Source organism: Molothrus ater, chromosome 3 (genome assembly GCF_012460135.2).
Source record: "Molothrus ater isolate BHLD 08-10-18 breed brown headed cowbird chromosome 3, BPBGC_Mater_1.1, whole genome shotgun sequence".
Lineage (NCBI taxonomy): Eukaryota > Metazoa > Chordata > Aves > Passeriformes > Icteridae > Molothrus > Molothrus ater.
In genome coordinates, this window is record NC_050480.2 from 112,278,203 (window position 1) to 112,293,094 (window position 14,892).

Genomic DNA, 14,892 nt, shown 5'->3' on the forward strand with positions numbered 1-14,892 from the left:
CCAAAAATCCATCCAAAATCCATCCAAAAATCCATCCAAAATACATTAAAAATCCATCCAAAATCCATCCAAAATCCATCCAAAATCCATCCAGAATCCATCCAAAAATCCATCCAAAAATCCATCCAAAATCCACCCCAAATCCATCCAAAATTCCATCCAAAATTCCATCCAAAAATTCATTTCAAAATCCAGGAATAATCCATCAAAAATTGAACACATTTCCATCCAAAAATCCATCCAAAATCCACCCCAAATCCGTCCAAAAATCCATCCAAAAATCCACCTCAAATCCATCCAAAATCCATCCAAAAATCCATCCAAAATCCACCCAAAATTCCATCCAAAAATCCTCCCAAAATCCATCCAAAGTCCATCCAAAATCCATCCAAAAATCCATCAAAAATCCATCCACAAATCCATCTAAAATCCATCAAAAATCTCTCAAAAAATGCATAAAAAATCCATCCAAAATCCATCCAGAATCCATCCAAAAATCCATCCAAAACCCATCCAAAATCCATCCAGAATCCATCCAAAAATCCATCAAAAATCCATTAAAAATCCACCCCAAATCCATCCAAAAATCCATTAAAAATCCATCCAAAATTCATTAAAAATCCATCCAAAATCCATTAAAAATCCATCCAAAATCCACCCAAAATTCCATCCAAAAATCCACCCCAAATCCATCCAAATCCATCCAAAATCCACCTCAAATCCATCCAAAAATCCATCCAAAACCCATCCAAAACCCATCCAAATGCATAAAAAATCCATCCAAAATTCATACAAAAATCCATCCAAAAATCCACCCAAATCCATGCAAAAATTCATTAAAAAAATCCATTAATAATCCATCAAAAATTCAACCCATTTCCATCAAAAATCCATCCAAAATCCATCCACAAATCCATCAAAAATCCATCCAAAAATCCACCCAAAATCCATCCAAAACCCATCCAAAATCCATCCAAATGCGTAAAAAATCCATCCAAAATTCGTCCAGAATCCATCCAAAAATCCATCCAAAATCCACCCAAAAATCCACCCAAATCCATCCAAAAATTCATTAAAAAATCCATTAATAATCCATCAAAAATCCACCTCAAGTCCATCCAAAAATCCACCCAAAAATCCACCCCAAATCCATCCAAAATCCATCCAAATTCCATCCAAAAATCCATCCAAATCCATCTAAAATTCATCAAAAATCCATCCAAAACCCATCCAAAACCCATCAAAATGCATAAAAAATGCATCCAAAATTCGTCCAGAATCCGTCCAAAAATCCATCCAAATCCATCCAAAAATCCACCCCAAATCCACCCAAAATCCATCCAAAATTCATCCAAAATCTCTCAAAAAATCCATTCAAAATCCATCCAAATCCATCTAAAATTCATCAAAAATCCATCCAAAACCCATCCAAAAGTCCATCCAAAACCCATCCAAAACCTATCAAAATGCCTAAAAAATCCATCCAAAATTCATCCAGAATCCATCCAAAAATCCATCCAAAATCCATCCAAAAATCCATCCAAAATACATTAAAAATCCATCCAAAATCCATCCAAAATCCATCCAGAATCCATCCAGAATCCATCCAGAATCCATCCAGAATTCCATCCAAAATTCCATCCAAAATTCCATCCAAAAATTCCATCCAAAAATCCAGGAATAATCCATCAAAAATTGAACACATTTCCATCCAAAAATCCATCCAAAATCCACCCCAAATCCGTCCAAAAATCCATCCAAAAATCCACCTCAAATCCATCCAAAATCCATCCAAAAATCCATCCAAAATCCATCAAAATGCGTAAAAAATCCATCCAAAATTCATACAAAAATCCATCCAAAACTCCACCCAAATCCATCCAAAATCCACCCCAAATCCATCCAAAATCCACCCAAAATTCCATCCAAAAATCCTCCCAAAATCCATCCAAAGTCCATCCAAAATCCATCCAAAAATCCATTAAAAATCCATCAAAAATCCACCCAAATGCATAAAAAATCCATCCAAAATTCATCCAGAATTCGTCCAAAAATCCATCCCAAAATCCATCAAAAAATCCATGAATAATCCATCCAAAATCCATTAAAATTCCATTAAAATTCCATTAAAAATCCATCCAAAACCCATTAAAATTCCATTAAAAATCCATCCAAAAATCCATCAAAAATCAAAAACCAAAAAAGCCTCCAATAAACACCAAAAATACTCCAATAAACACCAAAAATGCCAAAGAAATGCCAAAAACCTGCAGCTAAACATCAAATAAATTGCAGCTAAACAGCAAAAATAATCACCAAAAACTGCAGGTAAACAGGGAAAAAACTTTGGTTAAAGAGCAAAAAAAGTCCAATTAAATTCTGAAGAAAACACCCCAAAAATTCCAATTAAACACCAAAAAACTCAAATTAAACACAAAAATATCTCAAATTAAACACCAAAAAATTCCAATTAAACACCAAAAAATTCCAATAAACACCAAAAAAACTCCAATTAAACACTGAAAAAAAAATCAGATTAAATACCAAAAAACTCCAATTAAACACTGGAAAATTCCAATTAAACCCCAAAAGAAATTCCAATTAAACACAAAAAATATCTCCAATTAAACACTGAAAAATTCCAATAAAACACCAAAAAACTCAAATTAAACACCAAAAAAATCCAATTAAACACTGAAAAAATTCCCTTTAAACGCTTAAAAAAATTCTTAATAAACACCAAAAAAACCCCAATTAACCACCAGAAAACCTCCAGTTAAAAACTGGAAAATTCAAATTAAACACCAAAAAAATTTCCAGTTAAACACCAAAAAAACTCCAAGGAAACACCAAAAATTCCAATTAAACACCAAAAAAAATTCTGATTCAACACCAAAAAAACGCCAATTAAACACTGAAATATTCCAATTAAACACCAAAAGAAATTCCAATTAAACACCAAAGAAACTCCAATTAAACTCCAATTAAACACCAAAAATTCCAATAAAACAGTAAAAAACCTTCAATTAAACACTGAAAAATTCCAATTAAACACCAAAAAATCTCCAATTAAACACCAAAAAAAACTCCAATTAAAACACCGAAAAACTCCAATTAAAAATATCAGAAAAACTCCAATTAAACACAGAAAAATTCCCATTAAACAACAAATAAATTCAGATTAAAGACCAAAAAAACTGCAATTAAACACTGAAAAAAATTCAGATTAAATACCAAAAAAACTCCAATTAAACACTGGAAAATTCCAATTAAACACCAAAAAAACTCCAATTAAACACCAAAAAATATTCTGATTAAACACCAAAATATCTCCAATTAAACAGTGGAAAATTCCAATTAAACACCAAAAAATTCCAATTAAAAATACCAAAAAATTCCTATTAAACACTGAAAAAAAATCTGATTAAACATCAAAATATCTCCAATTAAACACCAAAAAACCTCCAATTAAACACCAAAAAATTCCAATTAAAAATACCAAAAAAACTCCAATTAAACACCAAAAAACCTCCAATTAAACACCAAAAAAAACTCCAATTAAACACCAAAAAAACTCCAATTAAAAACACCAAAAAACTCCAATTAATCACCAAAAAATTCCAATTAAACACCAAAAGAAATTCCAATTAAACACCAAAATATCTCCAATTAAACACCAAAAAATGGTGGAAAATTCCAATTAAACACCAAAAAAACTCCAATTAAAAATACCAAAAAACTCCAGTTAGACACCCAAAAATTCCAATTAAACACCAAAATATCTCCAATTAAACAGTGAAAGAAATCATATTAAATAGCAAAAAAATTCCAATTACCCCCTGGAAAATTCTGATTAAACACCAAAATATCTCCAATTAAATACCAAAAAAAATTCCAATTAAACACCAAACAAACTCCAATTAAACTCCAAGGAAACACCGAAAAATTCCAATAAAACACCAAAAAATCTCCAATTAAACACTGAAAAATTCCAATTAAACACCAAAAAATTCCTATTAAACACTGAAAAGAAATCTGATTAAACACCAAAATATCTCCAATTAAATACCAAAAACTCCAAGGAAACACCAAAAAACTCCAATTAAACCCCAAAAAATTCCAATTAAACACCAAAAAAAACTCCAATTAAAACACCGAAAAACTCCAATTAAAAATATCAGAAAAACTCCAATTAAACACAGAAAAATTCCCATTAAACATCAAATAAAATTCAGATTAAAGACCAAAAAAACTCCAATTAAACACTGGAAAATTCCAATTAAACACCAAAAAAACTCCAATTAAATACCAAAAAATATTCTGATTAAACACCAAAATATCTCCAATTAAACAGTGGAAAATTCCAATTAAACACCAAAAAATTCCAATTAAAAATACCAAAAAATTCCTATTAAACACTGAAAAAAAATCTAATTAAACATCAAAATATCTCCAATTAAACACCAAAAAATTCCAATTAAAAATACCAAAAAAACTCCAATTAAACACCAAAAAACCTCCAATTAAACACCAAAAAAACTCCAATTAATCACCAAAAAATTCCAATTAAACACCAAAAGAAATTCCAATTAAACACCAAAATATCTCAAATTAAACACCAAAAAATGGTGGAAAATTCCAATTAAACACCAAAAAAACTCCAATTAAAAATACCAAAAAACTCCAATTAAAAATACCAAAAAACTCCAGTTAGACACCCAAAAATTCCAATTAAACACCAAAATATCTCCAATTAAACAGTGAAAAAAATCAGATTAAATACCAAAAAAATTCCAATTAAACACTGGAAAATTCTGATTAAACACCAAAATATCTCCAATTAAATACCAAAAAAAATTCCAATTAAACACCAAACAAACTCCAATTAAACTCCAAGGAAACACCGAAAAATTCCAATAAAACACCAAAAAATCTCCAATTAAACACCAAAAAATTCCAATTAAAAATACCAAAAAAAACTCCAATAAAACACCAAAAAATCTCCAATTAAACACTGAAAAATTCCAATTAAACACTGAAAAATTCTGATTAAGCACCAAAAAACCTCCAATTAAACACCGAAAAAACTCCAATTAAAAATACCAAAAAAATTCCAATTAAACATCAAAAAAACTTCAATTAAACACTGGAAAATTCCAATTAAAAATACCAAAAAACTCCAATTAAACACCAAAAGAAACTCCAATTCAACACCAAAAAAATCCAATTAAATACTGAAAAAATTCCAATTAAACACCAAAAAATTCCAATTAAATACCAAAAAAATTCCAATTAAAAATACCAAAAAACTCCAATTAAAGACCAAAAAATTCCAATTAAACACTGAAAAAAAATCTGATTAAAAATCAAAATATCTCCAATTAAATACCCAAAAATTCCAATTAAACACCAAAAAATTCCAATTAAACCCCAAAACAACTCCAATTAAAAATACCAAAAAAACTCCAATTAAGCACTGAAATATCTCCAATTAAACCCCAAAAAAACTCCAATTAAATACCAAAAAAAACTCCAATTAAACACAGAAAAACTCCAATTAAACACCAAAAGAAATTCCCATTAAACACCAAAATATCTCCAATTAAACCCCAAAAAAACTCCAATTAAACACAGAAAAACTCCAATTAAAAATACCAAAAAATTCTGATTAAAATTACCAAAAAAACTCCAATTAAACACCAAAAAAATCCAATTAAAAATACCAAAAAACTCCAATTAAACACCAAAAAATTCCAATTAAACCCCAAAAAAATTCCAATTATACACCAAAAAAACTCCAATTAAAAATACCAAAAAACTCCAATTAATCACCGAAAAAACTCCAATTAATCACCGAAAAATTCCAATTAAACACAGAAAAACTCAAATTTAACATTGAAATATCTCCAATTAAATACCAAAAAAATTCCAATTAAACACCGAAAAATTCCAATTAAAAATACCAAAAAACTCCAATTAAAAATTCCAAAAAACTCCAATTAAACACTGAAAAATCCCCATTAAACACCAAATAAAATTCAGAATAAACACCTCAAAAACCTTCAATAAACCCCAAAAAATTCCAATTTAACACCCCCATCCCAGGGCAATTCCAGGGCAGGAAATTCCATTTCCAGGGAATTTTTTTTGTCCAAAAAATGGAATTTCAGGAAAGGAACAGAAACAAAACCCACCCAAAATTGGGGGAAAATCCGATTTTTTTGGGTTGTTTTGGGAATAATAAATAAAAGTTTTGTCCATGAAATAAGAACAAAATAATCGGATTTTCCAGATGGAAAAATCTCTGGAAAATTCCAGGAGAGGCTGGAGAAAATTCCAGATCCTGGTGGGATTCAATCCCTGCAGAGGAAAAAGAAATAAAATTATTTTTTGGGAAAATCTAAAATTTCATATTTGTTATCCCATGGAAATTGAGGGAAGAGGCCAGGGAAAAATTCCATTTTTTTAGCCAAATCCTGGGGTTTAAATTCGTGGAAAAATCCCATTTTTAGGGGGTATAAATCCCATTTTTAGGGGGTTTTAATCCCATTTTAGGATGGTTTAATCCAATTTTTAGGGGGATTTTAATCCAATTTTTAGGAGGATTAAATGTCATTTTTAGGAGGTTTAAATCCTATTTTTAAGAGGTTTTAATCCCATTTTACTGGGTTTTAATCCCATTTTTAGGGGGCATAAATTCAATTTTTAGGGGGTTTTAATCCAATTTTTAGGGGGCATAAATTCCATTTTTAGGGGGTTTTAATCCCATTTTTAGGGGGTTTTAATCCCATTTTAGGATGGCTTAATCCAATTTTTAGGGGGGTTTTAATCCCATTTTTAGGGGGTATAAATCCCATTTTTAGGGGGTTTTAATCCCATTTTTAGGGCGTTTTAATCCCATTTTTAGGGGGTTTTAATCCCATTTTTAGGGCGTTTAAATCTCATTTTTAGAGGGTTTAAATCTCATTTTTAAGAGGTTTTAAACCCATTTGAGTGGGGTTTAATCCCATTTTTAGGGGGTATAAATCCCATTTTTAGGGGGTTTAAATGCAATTTTTTAGGGGGTTTAAATGCAATTTTTTAGGGGGTTTAATCCCATTTTTAGGGGGTATAAATCCCATTTTTAGGGGAATGGAGGGAATGGGAATGGGGATGGAGGGAATGGGAATGGGGATGGAGGCAGGAAATGGGAATGGGAATGGAGGGAATGGGAATGGGGATGGAGGCAGGAAATGGGAATGGAGGGAATGGGAATGGTGGCAGGAAATGGGAACGGGAATGGAGGGAATGGGAATGGGGATGGAGACAGGAAATGGGAATGGGAATGGAGGGAATGGGAATGGGGATGGAGGCAGGAAATGGGAATGGAGGGAATGGGAATGGTGGCAGGAAATGGGAATGGGAATGGAGGGAATGGGAATGGGGATGGAGGCAGGAAATGGGAATGGAGGGAATGGGAATGGTGGCAGGAAATGGGAACGGGAATGGAGGGAATGGGAATGGGGATGGAGACAGGAAATGGGAATGGGAATTGGGAATGGGGGTGGGAAATGGGAATGGAGGCAGGAAATGGGAATGGGGGCAGGAAATGGGAATGGGGATGGAGGGAATGGGAATGGAGGGAATGGGAATTGGGAATGGGGGTGGGAATTGGGAATGGGGGTGGGAAATGGGAATGGAGGGAATGGGAATGGGGATGGAGGGGGGAAATGGGAATGGGAATTGGGAATGGGGGTGGGAAATGGGAATGAAGGGAATGGGAATGGGGATGGGGATGGGGTGGGAAATGGGGTCGCGCGTGGAATGGGGAGGTGCGAGCGCAGGAATTGTGGAGTTCGTGGGAGTCCAAGGGAGGAGCTGGGGAGGAGTCTTGGGATTCTGAGTTGGGAATGAGCTGGGTGGAGTTATTGGGATTCTAAGGGATGAGCTGTGTGGAGCTCTGAGGAGTTCCTGGATTGTTCCCTTCTCCAGGCTGGAGAGCTCTTCCTTCTCCTGGAAGGGATCTGAGGGGATCCTGGATCCTTCCCTTCTCCAGGTGAACACTCCCAGCCCCTGAAGGGCTCTGAGGGGATCCTGGATCCTTCCCTTCTCCAGGTGAACATTCCCAGCCCCTGAAAAGGGCTCTGAGGGGATCCTGGATCCTTCCCTTGTCCAAGCCGGACACCCCCACGCCCTGAGCCCACCCCTCCCACCGCCACCCCCCTGACCCCATCCCACCCACCTTGACCAGGGGCCCGGCGGGGCCGTGCGCCACCAGGACGTTGTCGGCGGTGAGGTCGCGGTGCACGACGCGCCGACGGCGCAGGAAGGCCAGGGTGCCGCTGAGCCGCCGCACGAAGCTCGTTCATGGTGCCGCCCTCGCAGAGCTCGGTGACGAACCACAGCGAGCAGCCCCGGCGCCGTGGCCCCACCGCGCAGCTCCGGCCCTTCAGGCCCGTCTCCACCAGCAGCCGGTGCCCGCCAGAGCCGCGCTTCTCCAGGGGCTGGAAGAGGCGGCCGCGCTGCAGGACGCGCTCCTGCAGCTGGAGCACGTGCTGGTGCTGGCACTGGACGCTCTGCAGGGCCCAGAGCTCCTGCAGGGCCAGCTCCACGTGCTCGGGGACGTTGCAGGGCATCCTCTTGACGGCCACGTGGCGCCCGGTGCGGTCGGCGACGGCCTCGTAGACCACGCCGTAGCTGCCGCGCCCCACCTCGCGCAGGATGCTGTACCTGGCTCCCTCCTCAGCCATCCCAGTGTAGTTCTTCTATTATTTCTTTAGAGTCCCATATTGTTGTTATTAGATTTCTAGAGTCCACACCTCTTTGGCGTATTCTCATGGCCGCAGATCTTCACTGACTCCTTCTGCTGCACGCTGTTCTCTCTCAGGCCAGGGCTCCTCCAAGGCTCTCCCTGACTGGCTTACCCGCCCCCTTTTATCCCAGTCATGTTCATTGGTCACAGCTGCAGCCCAATTGAGGACATCACAGCTGCAGCCCATCAAGGGCAACCGGGACCTCTGGGGCAAAGCCTCTTTACACATATTTAAATACATTTCCTCTACTCTATTTCCCCCTTTTCTTTTACATGAGTTAACAGTTGTACAGATGTTCAATTACAACGCGTACATTTCTCCATGACTCACAGGCCATGTACAACACACATAGCTCCTTGCTCAGAGGCCATACTCTTTCACAGCTCCCTGACCCAAAGGCTATGTTCCATGGCAGCTCTTGGCCGCCACAGCTCTCGGCTGTCTTATCTTCTGCTAACTATCACGTCGGGGTCACCACTTGTAGTTCTTCTATTATTTCTTTTGAGTCCCATATTGTTGTTATTAGATTTCTAGAGTCCATACCTCTTTGGCGTATTCTCATGGCCGCAGATCTTCACTGACTCCTTCTGCTGCACGCTGTTCTCTCTCAGGCCAGGGCTCCTCCAAGGCTCTCCCTGACTGGCTTACCCGCCCCCTTTTATCCCAGTCATCTTCATTGGTCACAGCTGCAGCCCATCAAGGGCAACCGGGACCTCTGGGGCAAAGCCTCTTTACACATATTTAAATACATTTCCTCTACTATATCCCAGGAATCACGGCTGGCTGGGATTCATGGCAGCAAAACCTGGCAGAGGACAAAAAGAAAATCAGCTTTGAAACTCCAACTCTCCTTCCAGACTCGCGGGAGGCTGCAGTTTATTGCGGTCTCTGTTTCGGAGTCTCTCGAGTTTCTCGGAGTTCTTCAGTTCTTGGTGCTGAAGATTGCAATGCAAGATGTGTTCTGTCACCATCTGTAAGGCAGATTTTCTTTTATCAAGCAGCAGCTTGCCTTATCTCTCTCTCTGAGTGATCACAATCACTCCTCCCTCAGGAGGGACATCTGCTGATAACAGCTGTTGGATGTCACTGCAGGGCTGATAAGAGCTACAGCATCCCATTGGGAGATGTGAGCCCAGGGGGAGGAGCCAAGCATTCCTACCTGGATATAATCCAGAGGGTTTTGAGACACCAGCATGGCTTCTCCACAGGATTCCCCAGAGGAGCAGCAGCTGCCTCTCCTTCCAGGGGATCTTCAGAGGAAGAATGAATGCATCCCTCTCTACAGGATCCCTGCTCCAGCAGAGCCAGCCCTGACACTGCAGGAGGGCTGAGCCACAATTCCAATGGCACTGCTGCCACCAACACCCCACACGGTGCCAGGCTGGGTTCTGACTCTGGCAGTGCTGTTTTAGTTTACTGCATTGTTTATTTTATCCTTTTATTTTTTTCCCTTCCCTATTAAAGAACTGTTATTTCCTGATCCCATATTTCTGTCTGAGAGCCCCTTAATTTAGAATTTATAGCAATTCGGAGGGGTGGGGAGAATTTACATTCTCCACTTCAAAAGAGGCTCCTGCCTTCCTTAGCAGACTCCTGTCTTTCCAAACCAAGCCCAAACTCAAACTCTCCTTCCAGACTCTCGGGAGGCTGCAGTTTATTGCAGCCCCAAGACACGTGGAAAGTCTCTGTTTGGGCCCGCACGTTCCAGGAATGAGTTGGAGTTCTTCAGTTCTCAGTCTCAGAGTTGTTTATATCTTATATATGTCTAGATCTTATTATATCTTATCTATAAAAATTCTTTCTCCTGTCCTGCTGAGGTCCGTCCAGCAGGACAGTTCCGGGCACTCTGCCTGCCCCCAGGGTGGTGTTATCTCTTTATACTAAAAACCACCTGTACAATGTTTACAATCACTTCCCAATACCTATCACCTGTGTGAGACAGTGAGCTTCTGCTCTAAACCAATCCCAAAGTGCCAACATCACAGCAGAAGATGGAGGGAGAGAAGGAGAAGGAGAAGAAAAGGAGAAGAAGAAGAAGAAGAAGAAAAGAAGAAGAAAAGAAGAAGAAGAAAAGAAGAAGAAAAGAAGAAAAGAAGAAGAAGAGAAGAAGAAAAGAAGAAGAAGAAAAGAAGAAGAAGAAAAGAAGAAAAGAAGAAGAAGAGAAGAAGAAAAGAAGAAGAAGAAAAGAAGAAGAAAAGAAGAAGAAAAGAAGAAGAAAAGAAGAAAAGAAGAAGAAGAAAAGAAGAAGAAAAGAAGAAGAGAAGAAGAAAAGGAGAAGAGAAGAAGAGGAGAAGAAGAGGAGAAGAAGAAGAGAAGAAGAAGAAAAGAAGAGGAAGAGAAGAAGAAAAGAAGAGGAAGAGAAGAAGAAAAGAAGAAGAAAAGAAGAAGAAGAAAAGAAGAGGAGGAAGAGGAAGAAGGGGAAGAAGAAGAAGAAGAGGAAGAAGAAGAAGAAAAGAAGAAGAAGAAAAGGAGAAGAAAAGGAGAAGAAAAGGAGAAGGAGAAGAAGAAGAAGAAAGGGAGAAAAGAAGAAGAAAAGAAGAAGAGGAGAAGAAGAGGAGAAGAAGAGGAGAAGAAGAGGAGAAGAAGAAAAGGAGGAAGAAGAGGAAGAAGAGGAAGAAGAGGAAGAAGAAGAAAAGAAGAAGAAGAAGAAAAGAAGAAGAAAAGAAGCCCACCCAAGCCCCTCCATCTTGTCCCCTAAGCCCCCATTCTAAAAACCCCCAAACCTGCCTTTTCACCTAGTGATCATTTTATCACTGCTTAGGCTTCTGTGCCCTTCAGCTCCTCGTACAAAGCCGGTCATTTGCCCCACGGGTGTTCTGGGCCGCGTGCCAGGGTCTCTGAGCCCCCGGCAGCTCTGGACACCCTGAGGGCTGCCCTGAGCCCCGACCCCAGCCGGTTTCCTGAGGAGAGGCAGCCACAGCCATATCCATGGTAACTCCATGGGGCCGCTCGGCGGGATCCCGGGAAGCGCCATCGATCCGGCCCCGGGCGCGGAGCCGCGCGAGCAGGGAGCAGAGCTGTGCGGGCACGTTCCTGCTCTGTGCCCTCCACGGGGGGCAGGGGCAAGGCCAGACCCCCTGGGCCACCAGAATCGACTTTTCAATCAACCGACCTGGCCGCGTGAAAAATGCGCGTGTTTTATGGCTGGCTTTTGGCAGATATTCAGATGAATATTGTGTGTGTTGTGTGAGAAAGTAATGCTGGGTTCATTCTCTTAAGGAGCGTGGTAAATACAGTTTTAGGTTATAAAAATATGTTCAAATAGAAACTATGCTATGTAGGATACTTTTTTTAAAGAAAGGACTCACAGTGAAATAGCAGCCCCAGGACACCTGAATCTTTCAGAGAAAATAAATTTATTGCCCCATTATCAGAAGAAACGAACTTCTTCCCACCTCGAAGGCACTGTCAGGATTCAGAGGAAGAAGCTGAGGATGACCAGACAGAATCCTGTGTTTGAATGGAATTTATGCATCATGGATGAGGTGTATGAATATGCAACAGGCTGTTGTTTTTAAGGGTTAATCCTTTGTTAATGTGTGTCCTTTTTCGGGCTTATTTTGCCCAGAAAAAGGTACCCAGACATCCATAACTCTTTGTCTCTATTGTCTCATATTGTCCTAATTCAAATTGTCCAAATTGTTATTACTCTGATTGCATTACTATTTTTAAATAACCATTTTATTACTATGAAACTTTTAAAAATTAAAAACAAGCGATGGGCGTTTTTCACAGCCACGAGTGCTGCCTGGGCTCTGCAGCTTTCCCTGCTCTGAACTGTCTTGGCCAGCAATGGCTGTGTCACAGCCCTGCACTTCCAGCTCCACTTTCCTGCTCCTCATCCCTCTCCCCAGCCCTTCACAAGCTGACCCCAACCTTCATCTCAAGCTCCCCGTCCTGCTCCCAGACCCCCTCGTTCCAGGTTATTCCTCTCTCCATTATCCACTGCAATCCCCCCTTCCCCGCTTCCTTCTCAGCCCTCATTCCCCTTCTCCCTGTGCTCCTCAGCCCCGTCCCAAATTGATCCCCAAAACCCCATTTATTCCTTCCCCAATCCATCAATCCTTCCCCTCTTAAACTCTTTCCATTATCCACTACAATCGCTCCCTCCCTGCTTCCTTCTCGGCCCTCATTCCCCTTCTCCCTGTGCTCCTCGGCCCCGTCCCAAATTTATCCCCAAAACCCCATTTATTCCTTCCCCAATCCCTCAATCCTTCCCCCTCTTAAACTTCCTACCCCACCTGCTGCTGTTGCTGCCTTCAAAGCCCCCATTCCCAAATCCCCCTTTCCCTCCCCAAAGCTCCTTTCCCAAATCCCATTTTTTCCACTCAGCCCTCTCCCAGCTGATTTCCCAGCTCTCAGCCCCTCACTCCTTTCCAGGATCTCACCTAAATCCCCTCCCCAGCCAAGCCCCCCTTCCCCTTCCCCATCTCAGCCCCTTTTCCCTATTATTTGGAAACAATTCCTATTTCCAAACAGGAAATTTCGTATTTCTCCAGCAGCCCCTCAGGCCCAGATCTTCCCAGAATCTCACCCAAAACCCCTGCTCAGCCAAGCCCCCATCTCAGCCCCTTTTCCCAGGTCCAGCAGCCCCTCAGACTCAGCTCCCCCCAGGATCTCACCCAAACCCCCTGCCCAGCCAAGCCCCCATCCCCTTCCCCATCTCAGCCCCTTTCCCCATCTCCAGCAGCCCCTCAGGCCCGGTTCCCCCAGGATCTCACCTAAATCCCCGTCCGCTTTCCCATCTCAGCCCCTTTTCCCACCCCTACCCCGGCTCCCTTCCACCATTCCCTCACTCCCAGCTTTTCCCTGCCTCTTGCCTAAGGCTGCCCGCCTCGGAGCCTTCTCCACACCCTCAGGCAGAGCGGAGCGGCTCGGCCGCCTCAGCCCCTTCCGCAGCCCCACCGTGCCCTCAGCCCCGGCACTCACAGCCGCTCGGCCCGGGCCGGTTCGCCTCAGCCCGGTTCCCCTCGGGCCGGTTCCCCTCAGCCCCGGCACTCACAGCCGCTCGGCCCGGGCCGGTTCGCCTCAGCCCGGTTCCCCTCAGTCCCGGCACTCACAGCCGCTCGGCCCGGGCCGGTTCGCCTCAGCCCGGTTCCCCTCGGGCCGGTTCCCCTCAGTCCTGGCACTCACAGCCGCTCGGCCCGGGCCGGTTCGCCTCAGCCCCGTTCCCCTCGGGCCGGTTCCCCTCAGCCCCAGCACTCACAGCCGCTCGGCCCGGGCCAGTTCCCCTCAGTCCGGTTCCCCTCAGCCCGGTTCCCCTCAGCCCAGGCCAGTTCCCCTCAGCCCGGTTCCCCTCAGTCCGGTTCCCCTCAGCCCCGGCAGTCACAGCCGCTAGGGCCAGGCCGGTTCCCCTCAGGCCGGTTGCCCTCAGCCCCAGCACTCGCAGCCGCTTGCCCGAAGCCCCGTTCCCCTCAGTCCCAGCACTCACAGCCGCTGGCCTGGCAGCCGCTCGGGCCGGTTCCGGTCACTCCAATTCCCCTCGGGCCAGGCCGGGGCCGGTTCCGCTCACTCCGGTTGCCCTGGGCCGGGGCCGGTTCCGCTCACTCCGGTTGCCCTGGGCCAGTTCCGCTCACTCCGGTTGCCCTCGGGCCGGTTCCTCTCACTCCGGTTGCCCTCGGGCCGGTTCCGCTCACTCCGGTTGCCCTCGGGCCGGTCCCGCTCACTCCGTTTCTCCTCAGTCCGGGCCGGTCCCGCTCACTCTGGTTCCTCTCAGGCGTTGCCCCAACCCCTCTCACCGGTGCCGCTCGCGCCGAACGCTCCGACCGCCGCAATTCCCGCCACGGCCTCTAACCCCGCCCACCTCCCGCCTCTCAGCCAATCAGCGAACGCCTCCTCCTTCCCGCTCCGGCGAGGGGCAGTGTTGCGCGTGCGCAATGGTTATGCTAAGTGGGGAAAACTACAACTCCCAGCAGCCTCTGCGGCCGGCGGCGGATGCGCGCTGAGGACAAATCTCGGCAAAACGCGGGTGCGCGGGAGAGCTGGTCTGTGATTTCTGCGTCTGTCCGTCCGTCTGTCCCTCTGTCCTCTTGTCCGGCGACCCGAATGGACAAGGCAGGGGAATGCAGCCTCTTCCCTGCCTTGGCTCTGCAGCGTCGGT

The 14,892-nt window shown here is 43.0% G+C and overlaps 1 protein-coding gene across 1 annotated transcript; it reads right to left on the minus strand.

The window, feature by feature from the left end:
• Positions 1-2,295: 2,295 nt before the first annotated feature.
• LOC118684735 (serine/threonine-protein kinase pdik1l-B-like) lies at positions 2,296-8,729 on the minus strand. The gene is given in 3 exon segments (XM_036379803.1): positions 2,296-2,322; positions 8,222-8,339; positions 8,341-8,729. Coding segments are annotated over 3 exon segments (534 nt in total).
• Between the last annotated feature and the right edge of the window lie 6,163 nt (positions 8,730-14,892).